Genomic DNA, 12,311 nt, shown 5'->3' with positions numbered 1-12,311 from the left:
CGCGCGGCACTTCCGGTGAAGGATTTCAAAATAAAAGTCCGAAGCTGAAGATTAACCTGCATTTTCACTATATATATATATATATATATATATATATATATATATATATATATATATATATATATATATATATATATATATATATATATATATATTGTTTTTTTTTAACGAGGTTTATACATTTAAATCGTATTCACAAAGACAGTATCCATGTCGAGGAAATATTTAAACAAATGCACGGAGAGCAAAAAGAGAGCATATCAAACGTGATGGTTCAGTCTGCCCAATTTATAAGCTTTATGAAAAAGGAACATTTTCAGCTTGATCATTTTTTTTTTTTTTTAAATGAATGGAGGCAACCTTTCAGCAATAAACTATAGCCTGCATAAAGATAACAGTCCCATCATATGTGTGACTGTATTGGTATTATTATGTAGTGGTTTACATTTGATCCGATTTTTTTTTATACTGCTAGAGAGTTTCTTCTGTAAGTAGTGTATATTTTCCTACAATACTACAAGTCACAATGCACAAAAACAGATTTAATGCAGTACTGAATCTGTAATCAGAGGGACAGATCATTTTGGATGTTTTTTTTTTTTTTTTTTTTAATGCATCGCAAAGTAGCTGTTTTTAATCTGAAAATGTGGAGTTATTCCATTTCCGGTTATTCCTAGTGAACTATGGCTCACTTAACAGACGTCTGATCCCGTTTAGCGCACACAGCATTGACGCAAATTCAAAACGAGGTTCGTGCGTCCCTAAAATTACATCCAACAGTGAGAATATTGTATGTATCCCGAATTACATCAGAGGATCCAAAATAAATAAAAAATATATATTTTTCTTAGTCAACTGTAGAGATAATGTCACCAAACACATGCAAGAACAGATAATGTTTTTGTTTTTGTTTACAACTGTGAGGTTTTCCTCTCATCCACTAATAAAGACGTCAAGTTTACAGCTCAGTGGATCACGTCCCATTTACGGCTCACTGCTGCACCCTGCAGGACGCACAGCGACACTGCAGTTGGAGGAAAAGATGGATCATCATCATTAATTTGTAAAAAAAAACAACAACAAAAAACAAGTCCTTATACTTTTGAACAGATGTCGAGAGGAATTGGTCCTAAAAAAATGTAATTAACATATTAAAATCAAATGTGTAGTCCAGTATAAAGCTACAGGAAGTATTTATATTCATGTTTATAGGAAGTAGCTATAGTAATAATCTTTGTGTTGTTGTTCATTAATATGTTAATACTGAGATCAAATGTAAATTTAGTTACACTGAATGGCTTTTACGGTTTGAAGTTTATCGCAATGTCCCCACAGTACCACCAGGGGGCAGCAACGTTTCAGCCAGACAAACACAATCAACCTCGAGCTCCGAGGTTTTGACGGAACAATAATCGATTGCCGATCGATTAATTCGTCAGCGCGAGGATGTCGGACGCCAAGCAGTTCGTGGCACAGAAAAGGTACGGCATGACATCATCGTTATGTTTAATCACCGTTCGCGTAAAAGTCTTATTTTGGGACAACGGCAGGAAATGAAGCTCCCCATGTTTACAGACGGTGACGGATTCATGGTGATGTTGTGAGTTGTTGACACCGTAACAGCCCCGGTGGTGCTGTCCTGCAGCTTTGTTTGTGGTTCCCGTGCAGATCTGACTTGTTATTATTATTATTATTATTATTATTATTATTATTATATAATCTCTCTCTGTTGTTGCAGTGCTAAAATCGCAGCTGGCGCCGTTGTGTGTGTCGAAAGCGAAATAAGAGGAGATGTGACCATTGGTGAGAGGCTCTTTTTTTTTTTTTTTTTAACATCATAACAATCTGTTTCCTCCTGCAGTGAAAACAAATCTTTTTTATTTTCTTCTTCTTCTTCTTCCCTCTCAGGTGCCAGAACAGTTGTCCACCCCAAAGCACGGATCATCGCCGAGGCCGGGCCCATCGTTATTGGAGAGGGGAACCTGATAGAGGAGCAGGCACTCATTATTAACAGGTCGGTCCTGCAGTGCTATTTACTCCTCTCATTGATTTCCCCACGTGATGATTAAACTTTGATTTGATCTCCTCTTACGTTGTTGTTGTTGTTGTTGTTGTTGTTGCCCGTCTGTAAGTTATCCAGAGAATATAATGCCAGACACGGAGGGAGTGGAGCCGAAGACCATGACCGTGGGGACCAACAATGTGTTTGAAGTCGGGTGTGGTATCCTTCACAACTCCCAAGTGTTAAACTGCCGATATGAGCTTATCACATCTGGATTTATGCCGCGCGGCAAGTAACCACGGCGCGTCGTTTACATGCACACGATTTAATACGGAACAACTAGTGTCCGGGCATCACTGAAAAAGGTCGAACATGCACCAAAAAAGGTGTAAAAATAAAATATAAATTGCACTTGGTGGTAAAAAAAAGAAGAAGAAAAGATTTGTTTGAGATCACTGATTATATATTCTGTCCACCAGGACACTAACATCTGTATTTGTCCTGCTCTGGTGACAGTTATTGGCTTTAAAGAACTAAATAATAAGCCTTAACATAATGTGCTCCACAATATAAACCAGTGTAGAATATATCATTGATCTGCAGTGATTGTGAATTGTGTTTTTAATTCACCGGTTGACATCTTTAACGTCTCTGCTTCAGTCTCTCAAGCTTTGAAAATCGGCGACAACAACGTGATCGAGTCCAAGGGTAAGTGACACGGGTCAAAAGCTCGACTTCTGCAATTCGACGTCAACTTGCGTCATCACGCGGTAGATTTTTTTTTTTTTTTTATCACGACATATTGCCACGAGGTTCATTTTCCTAATTTCGCACCGCGCCGTCGGAAGAGAAACAGATGTTGTGTTTTCTGACGTGAACTGGAGCAGCTGACCTCGGGAGGAACGTGATCCTGAGCAGCGGCTGCATCGTCGGCGCGTGCTGCCAGATCAACACGTGCGAGGTCGTGCCGGAGAACACGGTCGTTTACGGTTCGGACTGCATCCGCCGCGTGCAGAGTGAAAAGCCGCAGGTCAGCTCCTCACACCGATTGCTTGTCGCTGTGCGTTCTTGTCTGCGAGTCGTGAGGCTTTTTGCAAAATTCGTGTGACCGAGAACGGACTTCTTTTTTCTTTTTCCCTTTTCGGTAATCCTCGCAGCCTCAGACCCTGCAGCTCGACTTCCTCATGAAGATTCTGCCAAACTACCATCACCTGAAGAAGACGATGAAAGGAAACAGCACGCCTGTGAGGAACTAACAAACATCTGGATCCAGAGGTGGTAAAAGAAAAACCCTGCAAAACAAAGCACCTGCGCGCGCACACACACACACACACACACACACACACACACACACACACACACACACACACACACACACACACACACACACACACACACACACACACACACACACACACATCCCTCAACATGCACCTGTTTCACACTTTAGTGTTGTGCCGTCCTTAATCTCTATTGGAGTACCTCCGGCATTGAAAGTGACCATCACACACTTCTGCACTTTTTGCTTTCGGACCAAGTTTCTGACTATTTATGACGTACTTCGCACCTGAAATGCTGTGCCGTTTGATGTCAAGCTCTTACATTCGTCTATATTTATAAATGTTTCGGTGTAATCACATAAGGATTGCAATAAAGATTCACTCAAGAGATCTGCATTTGAGCTTGCCTGTCTTATATTTTGTCGCCACAAGGGGGAACTGTTGAGCAGCTCTTTTGTACCTTCTTTTAAAAGTCTGAAGGCTTTGTTTCATCGGGGTGACACGAAACACCCAATTAAAGTGGCATTTATTAATAAAACAACCAAAAATATCAACGTTATCATACTCGCGGAGCTAAATATAATGATGTTTGGGCTAAAAATGGATCCCCGCAAAGGACACGTGAACCGGTAACTGACTTTTTTTTTTAAAGTAGCGTTCACTGAGCCAAAGGAGAGCATTAAAAAAAAAAAGACACATATGTGGGTGTGGTGGTCCCCGTCTTGGATGCGGTGGGTTGCCAGTCCCGTGCCCTCCCCACCGAGTGGGGGGAGGGGGGGGGGGAGTGTTTGCCAAATTGGTGCTGACGGTAGAGTTGGAATTCCAAATAACAGCACGGTTCATTGTGACCAACTCGGGTGTGGCTGCAACTTGCATTTCTACTGCAGGAAGGGGTCTGACTAATGCACCCCCGCCGCCCTCCGCCCTCCCCTTCCCTCCTCCTCTTCCTCCTCTTCCTCCTCGTGTCTGAGCCCCCCTGGGGTGGTGCTCCCATCTGCACTGCGGACTCAGCTGTGTGTGTGTGTGTGTGTGTGTGTGTGTGTGTGTGTGTGTGTGTGTGTGTGTGTGTGTGTGTGTGTGTGTGTGTGTGTGTGTGTGTGTGTGTGTGTGTGTAGTAGCACGAAACCGCCTGAAACACCTGACACGCAAAAGTTCAAATGTCACACTTTTACAGTTGTTTTGTAGCCGTAAAAAAATTAAAAAAAAAAAAAAAAGTAAAAAGGAGCTGGAGGCCGCTGCCGCCGCCGCCGCTCCTGCTGCTGCTGCTCCTGCTGCTCCTCCTGCTGCTCGTCGGGAGTTTTAAAGGGTTTATGTCGTGCTCCGCGGGCACGACGCTGCACAGAACAGCAGCTCCCCGTAGGAGGCCCGCAGCTGGTGCCGCGCACTGCCAATACTGATTTAAACATGTCACGGTGGAGGAGGTCCCACAAGGAGAGGCGTATCAACCAGGGGCTAATTATTTCAGCCGTGGAGTGCAGCCGGGGCCCCGTCCAGGCTCCTTTCCGTTCTCACTTCTTTTCTTTCTTTTTTTTTTTTTCCACCACCATTATTTTGTTTATTTCGGGGGTGTTGCCAAAGCGTCAGTTTACTTTAACGTGACAAGGAGGACAGATGCTGCGCACAGTTGCACGGATGTGCAGAGTGACAGGGACCTCACATGGGGGGGGGCCGGAGGGGGGGGGGCGGGCTGGCCTTTTAATCGGCGGCGGGTCTTTACACGGGGCTAAACGAATGCGATGATAGAAACTCACGGCAGGAATTTGAGAGGAAGTTCAAATGTTGTTCTATATTTGGAAGCGGTTATTTATACTCCTCCTTTACTGGAGTGAAACTGAATTATCCGGCCCGCGCTTGTTTGTCAGAGCCGACTATTGTGAATCGCGGCAGTATTTTCTTTTCTTTTCATACGATTATCTCAAGTCAATGTTTGGCCTTTGCCACAATGTGCAGCCGTCTCCGGGGGAAGGGGGAGGGGGGAGTCGATAATATAATATACCCTGTCGTGAACAAAAAGAGAAGCGGGGGATTGTAGTTGCGGCTCTGGAGGCTGAGGGACGTCGCTGTTAAAAAAAAAAAAGAAAGAAAGCGCGAGCGAGCACCGTTTGGAAAAGCATCATCTCGCGCAACAAAACAAAAACAAAAAAAGCTTCTCCGCGCACCGCGTTGATGCTTTGAGCTGCAGCACACAGTTCAAAGTGTTTCTCCGGTCCACCGCGGTCAGTCACCGTGAAGCGGGCCACCGGTTGCTCGGCGAGGATAAAGGCTTTCCGACAGCTGACCTTTGCATCTGGGTCGGCGAAACCTCCGACAACTGAAACGTGACCTACAGGCCGCGGCCATTTCCGTCGCAATCCCGCGGAAGATGATGATTTTCGTCACAACGGGAACTGAGAGCCGGTCGGCGTCGGGCCCTCCCGCGGTCACAACGGCGGCGCGGCTCTGTGGACGACTCCGCCGGGTCGGTAACTGTTGAGCGGACGGCATTGGTACTAATGTCCACGACTCCTCAGAGGAAGACTCCCGTCAGATAATCCCAACGTTTCACAAGAAGTTCACGTTTTGATCCGCTACCGTTTGCCCCGTTGGATTTACTGCGTCACGCGTCGTGTATGTGTTTCAAATGATTATATTCCAACAGGATTCGAGGTAACACAATAAAAAAAACGAATATGACCCCTCATAAAAAGGGCGAGTTCACAAAAACAAGACGGACGGGATAATTACAAGATGTAGCAAAAATGAAAAAGTAAAACATCCAAATAAAAATGACTTAAATTCAAAAGATTTATATCCGCTGCGGGCAAAGGTCACTTACAAAAAGTACATCGTTGTTATGCGACTCGTAGCGTTTTATTTTACACGCACGTTATTCAGGAAAGATGAAAGGAAACGGGAGGGACGAAGACTTTGACCGGGGTTTTAGTTTAACCTTTTATTGGTTCCACTGCGGAACAAAAGAGACGATATAACTTTACATACTTCCCTTTGACCTGCTCGAAGACGTTTTAGCACCACTCAACAGCATTCAAAGGGAACATTAAAGTGCATTACGCAGACCTGTGTCAACATTTGGGGAATTCAAGCCCCGGGGGACGCACTCAACACGGCCTGTGCTCTCCACCCGGCCCGTCCTCTGCCTCGTCCTCTGCCTCGTCCTCTGCCTCGTCCTCTGCCTCGTCCTCTGCCTCGTCCTCTGCCCCGTCCTCTGCCCCGTCCTCTGCCCCGCTGAGCCAGAAATACAAACTAATGATGAAGCCGATCTTATTAAACCAACCTTTTTTTTTTTCTTTTAGACTCTCGCCTCTTCAATTTGGAGTTCTTTTTGGGGCCTTTTTAAAAAAAATATATATTAACGTGACTTTAAATCAACTTTTCTAAAAGAAACAAAAGATTCCCAAAACAAAGAAAATACGCAGGTCTGTAGAGTGACACCTTCTTGAGGGATTATTTCCTGGCAGAGGATTGCATTTCGTCCTGCGGGTGTTTGGCGATTGACAGTAAGCAGAGCATAGCGTCATGTGTGCCCTGATAGGAATGAAGAAAGCACTCAAACCTCGGGCACGCCGACAAAGTGATAAAACACGGAAACTTCTGCTAAATTTAATCAAGGCTTCCAATCAGCTGTTATTTTAAGCCACGCTGTCCGGTACATTTGGTTTATAACCAATACCAGCAAAATGATTTCATTCTTATCAGCATGAAGCATATATATATATATATATATATATATATATATATATATATATATATATATATATATGTGTTATCGTTAGAAAGTTCCTGTAGCATTTAGCTCAAAGATCCCCAAAAATCAGTCGCCTCTGATTTAATTCAAGCCCACCTCCGCTTTTAAAGACCTGTCCGGTGATCTGCTGGACTGTTTGGTTTTGCAGTTTCTCGGTTGGATTTGCAACATTGGTTGCTTTCCAAAGATTTGACTGTGAACTGCAGTGACCTCGTGTTGATAATATTGTGGTAGTTCACATGTTGTGTCTTAACGTAACGAGCTGTAATTTACAACTGAACCTCCCTGCAGAACAGAGAGACGCCGACTGTCTTCGTGACCCAGACATCTGCATATACATATATATATATATATATTTGTATTTTTTGTTTCCTTCTTTTGTACTATTGATCGTAGAATTGCTGAAAGTAACGCGTCCATTCTCTGTTTTTGTCCACGCGGTCGAAGATGCGATCGTCTTCCAGCTTTAAAGACATTTGTTTGTCAGCGGGCCGTGCCGACCGCACGAGTATCCGTCCGGCTTCACAGAGCCACAAAGAGCCTTAAAGAGCCAGATCAACAGGCGAGAGCAGCTTTGTCTTGTTGAAACATGGGAGGATTTACTGCAGCAAATGGCATCTCCGAAAGCTCGACAGGCTGCGCGCACGCACACCACTTCAGATGACGGATGACATCGCTTGTTAAAAAAAGATATAAAGAAAGTCAAACACAACTGGTGTTGTGGTACAACGTGTTTTTATGTCGCGCGGCGGGCGGAGGAAATAGAGCTTTGGAGCTTTTGGTTGTGGGGAAGCCGCCGAAAACGACTTGAGCAAATTGAAACAAAGAAAGCAAACCTCTCGTGGCCAATTAAGAGCGGGTCAAGCTGACCGCAAATTGCTCATTAGTGATCTTAGAGGAAGATCAAAGGGCACTGAGCAAAAAAGGGAGGAACAATGTGCATCAGTAAGTCAAAGGAAAGGAATGGCCTGGCTCCAAGCCCAATGAGAGCCACTTACCCCACATCACTCAAAAGGCTGAAGTGCGTTGCTCTGCCAAACGCTGAGCTGTCGGCCTGTTTTTACAGATGACCTCCAGATAGATTGCAACATTGTTAGTTGTTGTTTTTTTTTTTTTTTGTTTGTTTGTCATACTTGATGAAGTAACATTTTTTTAATTTATTTTAGATTTGTAGAAATGCAAAAGTAAGAGTGTAAAAGAGGAAGAAAACAACTTTTAAGTCGTCTGACATGAAGATGTTTCGAGCCGCAGGGGTCCCTCCTTCGGGGATCCACCGCTGGTCGATACATCGGCAACGTGTCGGGACAGATTCATGTCTCGGTGTTCATATCAAGCCGGCCTTTTAGCTATGACTCAGTGATCCAGAAGGACGGCGTTGGATAATCTGATTTATGTCTCAATCTTTCTTTCTCCTGCCTTTGTTGCTGAATTGTTAGTTAATCAAATATCTCTGATTCTTGAGCAACAGTTTGACATTTTGGGAAACACTAAATATGAAGCAATGAAGATTTTTTTTTTTAAATTTTTTTATTTAAATAGATTGTCTCTTAAATCACTACAGCCGAATGACTTAGCGCAAAAAAAAAAAAAACCCAACCCTGTAATGATCACGTTCAGTGTTATGGACAGTGATGCGTTGGATACTTGGGACACTGCAGGGCAGCATCACGGTGACGAGGAGTTTTTCAGAACATTTTCACGCTTGACCTTTGTATCGTTCAAAGTACACTTCGGACCAAAGATTCGAGCCGAAGCTGTTTCAGAAACGTAGCCAGGAAATAGCTCATCTCAGCTCGACTTAAATCAAGTGTTGGTGTTGCCTCAGCTTGTGAATTGGCACGTGGTCGCTAAGTAGTCATGGTGGTCTATTTAAGGTGTAAGACTACTTGTACAGCTGTGGCGTACAATGAGGTATGGTGCGTTTTTTGACCGTGAGTGAGTATATTTTTTCAGAGACCAATGCCTTCCTTTTGTTATCAATAAAATATTAAATGGATTCGCGTATCCAATTTTATGTTTTGTTTAATGGCCTGACAGTTCTTTGTGACAACACCGTAATCACACACATGTTCCAGACCAAACAAACAGCGCATTAACAGACTCGCTGGGAACATTTCCCAGCTGTACTCCTCTAAAAGTGCTTTAAAGATGTCTTCCAAGATCCACAGCTGGAAAAGTAAGTGAACTTCAGAGGTGCTGATCGTCAGATTTTTTTTTTTTTTTGTGCTACGCTACCCTAACGGCCTGCTGACTTCATATTCGCAGATATGTGAGTGAGCATCGGTCCTCTTTTACATCTCTTTGACGAGAAAGGGAAAAGAAAAAAAAAAAGTCCAACTATTCCTTTCAAGTGACGTTACGTGCGCGGTTTCTTCTCTGCCTGCGTTGACTCTGAAACAACAAAGCTTCCTCCGCCGGTCGAGCGGACGTCGTTGCAGCCTGTTAAACCAGCGGTGCCTCAGATAACCCGCAGATATCTTCACGTAAGGCTGGACCATGTCAAGGCTTTGACATGTTACCCAGGACACCATGACCAGAGCGTCTCCTGTAGCTGCTCCTCCATCCTCCATCCTCCACCCAACCCCACCCAACCCGTGTGTGTGTGTGTGTGTGTGTGTGTGTGTGTGTGTGTGTGTGTGTGTGTGTCCCTCTCTGAGCATCAGACCACACAGCTCAGCCCTGAGACCTGTCAAACACAGCTGGGACATCTCCCCCACCTCCCCCCCCCCGCGCCCCCCTCTCTCTCTCCCTCCCTCCATCCTCTCCTCCTCCTTCCTACCTCTCCTCCCCCTCCTCGCTCCCCAGACTCCGGCAGGAAGCTTTGATACAGGGGTGTCGAGCAGCAAGGGGAGCATTTCCATTTTTATCCGCTTCGAAAGACTCCGAGACCCTCCTCCCTCTCTCATCATCCCGAACTGCTTCTCATCAGCATAAAAGACTCTGCCATGTCCCCCTTCTTCACTGTGCGTGCTTCAGACGCGGCGTAATTGATATAGACATGATCGGTAGGGGTAGGGGGGGGGGAGCAGAAATCTCCAAGACCGATCCACGACGACTGCTTCTCCCTTTCTTTTGTTGCTTTTGAGGTGCAAGTTCAGCAGAACCGCCTCGCTCTGTTTTCTGCAGTGGCTGTCACAAAAAGCGAGCGTCTGTCCTGTGCAATAAATGTCACGCGACATACAGTCAAAGTCTCCGCTGCCGAGCTACTGTCAGCTCTTGAACTTTTCATCGGCGGATACAAAGCGAGGCAGTTGCTCAAAATAAATGTTTTGAAACGAGGGTGTGGGGGGGGGGGGGGGAGCGTTCAAGGCTGGCTTGTCACCTGATCGCTGCTTTTAAGGCTGTTTTGCACCCGGCCCCTGTAGACAATAACAGGCGTGACAGTCAACTTTTTAGTGGTTTTTTTTGTGTGTCTTTTTCGTCTCCCCCCCGTTGTCGAGACGTCACTTCCACGGCTCCAGGGGCCCCGGCTGTTTCCCCCACTCAAAGGTCATAAATCAAATAGTCTTGGGTGAGCGGACAGCGGCTTCGCGCAACTTATCGTATCGCGGTCTTGAGCCAGGTGTTTGCCTCCGGTTCCTCTCCACGGGCACGACCCCGCCGGGCTCGTTCTAAACCTGGACGCAAACAGTCCCCCCCGACGTCCGGAGGGGCGGGGGGACTGTTCGACCCGAAACGAGGGGCCTCGAAACGATCGACCGAAGAGCCACGTGAAACCTATTAAACGCTCAGGTTGATAGTTGCCTGTGAACCTCGCTCGGTGCGCCGTTGCAGATGTTGAATTGCGCCGAGTGCCACGTTTCCAGGCGTTGACACGGGAACCGAACGCCCCCGAGCGAGCGCGCGCGCCTCTCTGGGTGACAAGTCGCCTCACGATGGCGTGTTTATGGCGGAAACCGACGGTGTATAACGCGGTACCGCTTCGGTACACGGGCAACAGATTACTACATTATAAAATTATAAAACAAAACAAAACAAAAACACAAAGCCAGGTCTGAATTGTTTCCAGGCACGTCTGATAAAAAAAAAAAAAAAAACAAACAAGCAATTAAAGTATTGAAGTGCTGCTGAAATACAACATGACTTCTTTTTTTTTTTTACATTTACGTCATTCAACTCGCGTATCGTCCACTTTATACGAAGCGGAGATAAATAAAACTTAAATATAGGTTCGCTAATAATCGACGGAAGACGGCGACGAGTGTGTTTTTCTGCAGGAGCGCGGCGTCGCGTTCGGCGCCTCGCGGCAAGAGGGTCGGCGGGTCTGACCTCTCACCGGCTGAACGGGGAGTCTTTTCTGCAGGGAGTTCGCGTGTTCTCCAAGTCCGTGCAGGTCAGCCAAACTCTGAAAGCGCCCGTAGGTGTGAAGGCGAGCGTGATTGGTTGTCTCTCTCTCTATGTGTTGGCCCCCCGTGATTGACTGGAAACCTCTGGCCCAACGTCAGCTGGGATACGCAGGTAAAAAGTGTGGAAAAAAAAAAAAAAAAAAAAAATCCAGCAGTAACAAAGGGCCAGTGTAAAAAAACAAAAAACAACTTACATGTTGTTGATCATTCATTTTTGTTCAGATAGTTTGGAGATGCATGTGGACTTTTTTTTTTTTTTTTTTTTAACAGGCTGATGGCAGTCCTCTTCAACACGTGTCATTGTTTGATCCACACCCGGTGGACGGGGGCTTAAACATGTCAAAGAAAGTCTTGAGTTCCTGCACAGTGTCAGCACCATGTTAATTAAAGATGCCATTAATTGATTAGGGAATGGCATTAGGGGCCTGAGAAAGGTCAGGGCACAAAAAAACGTCGCAATCGACTTTTTAAAAAAAAATTTACGTCACCCACTGGTTTGTGATCTGCTGTTTTGAAGCCACGATTTCGTCACATTGGCTTTCATCTTCTTGTTTTTTTTTAGTTTTTTTTTTTACCAGAAGTGACCATATTTGGACGAGCTGAGGAGCGAGTAGTATATCTGACTCAGTCTGACTGGGAACCCAAGGACGCAACGCCCCGCCCACCGCAAACCAGACACGCCCCCCCCCCCCCCCCAAACATATCACTTTTTGAGGCCTGCGATCGAATCAATCATGGAGTCCTTCTCAGATGGACTGCCAGAAAAGTAATCAGAGAAACTAATTTTAGTGAATGACACCATGTTGATTTGTGGTATAAAAACATACTCGCTGTATTTCAAGAGAGAATTTGAATGGGAGTCAATGGAATTAGAGGTTTTTTTTGTTTGTTTGTTTGTTTTGGAGCCAGCCCTTAGCGGCCCTCACCGGTATTGCACT

At 45.3% G+C, this 12,311-nt stretch overlaps 1 protein-coding gene across 2 annotated transcripts; it reads left to right on the top strand.

The window, feature by feature from the left end:
- Positions 1–1,358: 1,358 nt before the first annotated feature.
- LOC138636017 (dynactin subunit 6-like) lies at positions 1,359–3,360 on the top strand. 2 transcript variants are annotated; one of them, XM_069723800.1, is made up of 7 exons: positions 1,359–1,481; positions 1,739–1,803; positions 1,909–2,014; positions 2,133–2,221; positions 2,663–2,710; positions 2,890–3,032; positions 3,160–3,360. In XM_069723800.1, the coding sequence occupies exons 1-7, from the start codon at positions 1,447–1,449 to the stop codon at positions 3,256–3,258; spliced, it is 585 nt and encodes a 194-aa protein (XP_069579901.1). In that variant the 5' UTR covers positions 1,359–1,446; the 3' UTR covers positions 3,259–3,360. The 2 variants fall into 2 exon arrangements, with proteins under 2 accessions (XP_069579901.1, XP_069579900.1); XM_069723799.1 differs by lacking the exon at positions 1,359–1,481 and adding an exon at positions 1,505–1,600.
- The last annotated feature ends 8,951 nt before the right edge of the window (positions 3,361–12,311 follow it).

Source organism: Brachyistius frenatus, unplaced genomic scaffold, assembly GCF_029030835.1.
Source record: "Brachyistius frenatus isolate BFR_SWC_R1_liver_20210118 unplaced genomic scaffold, ASM2903083v1 Contig_345, whole genome shotgun sequence".
In the NCBI taxonomy this organism is placed as follows: domain Eukaryota; kingdom Metazoa; phylum Chordata; class Actinopteri; family Embiotocidae; genus Brachyistius; species Brachyistius frenatus.
The sequence above is the reverse complement of the archived record's forward strand: the minus strand, read 5'-3'. Positions and strand labels throughout refer to the sequence as shown.

Coding starts and splice junctions, on each gene's coding strand:
- LOC138636017 (XM_069723799.1), top strand. CDS start 1,554: ATGAAGCTCCCCATGTTTACAGACGGTGACGGATTCATGGTGATGTT. Junction 1,804..1,908: donor AAGAGGAGATGTGACCATTG/GTGAGAGGCTCT, acceptor CTTCCCTCTCAG/GTGCCAGAACAGTTGTCCAC. Junction 2,222..2,662: donor TGTGTTTGAAGTCGGGTGTG/GTATCCTTCACA, acceptor TCTCTGCTTCAG/TCTCTCAAGCTTTGAAAATC.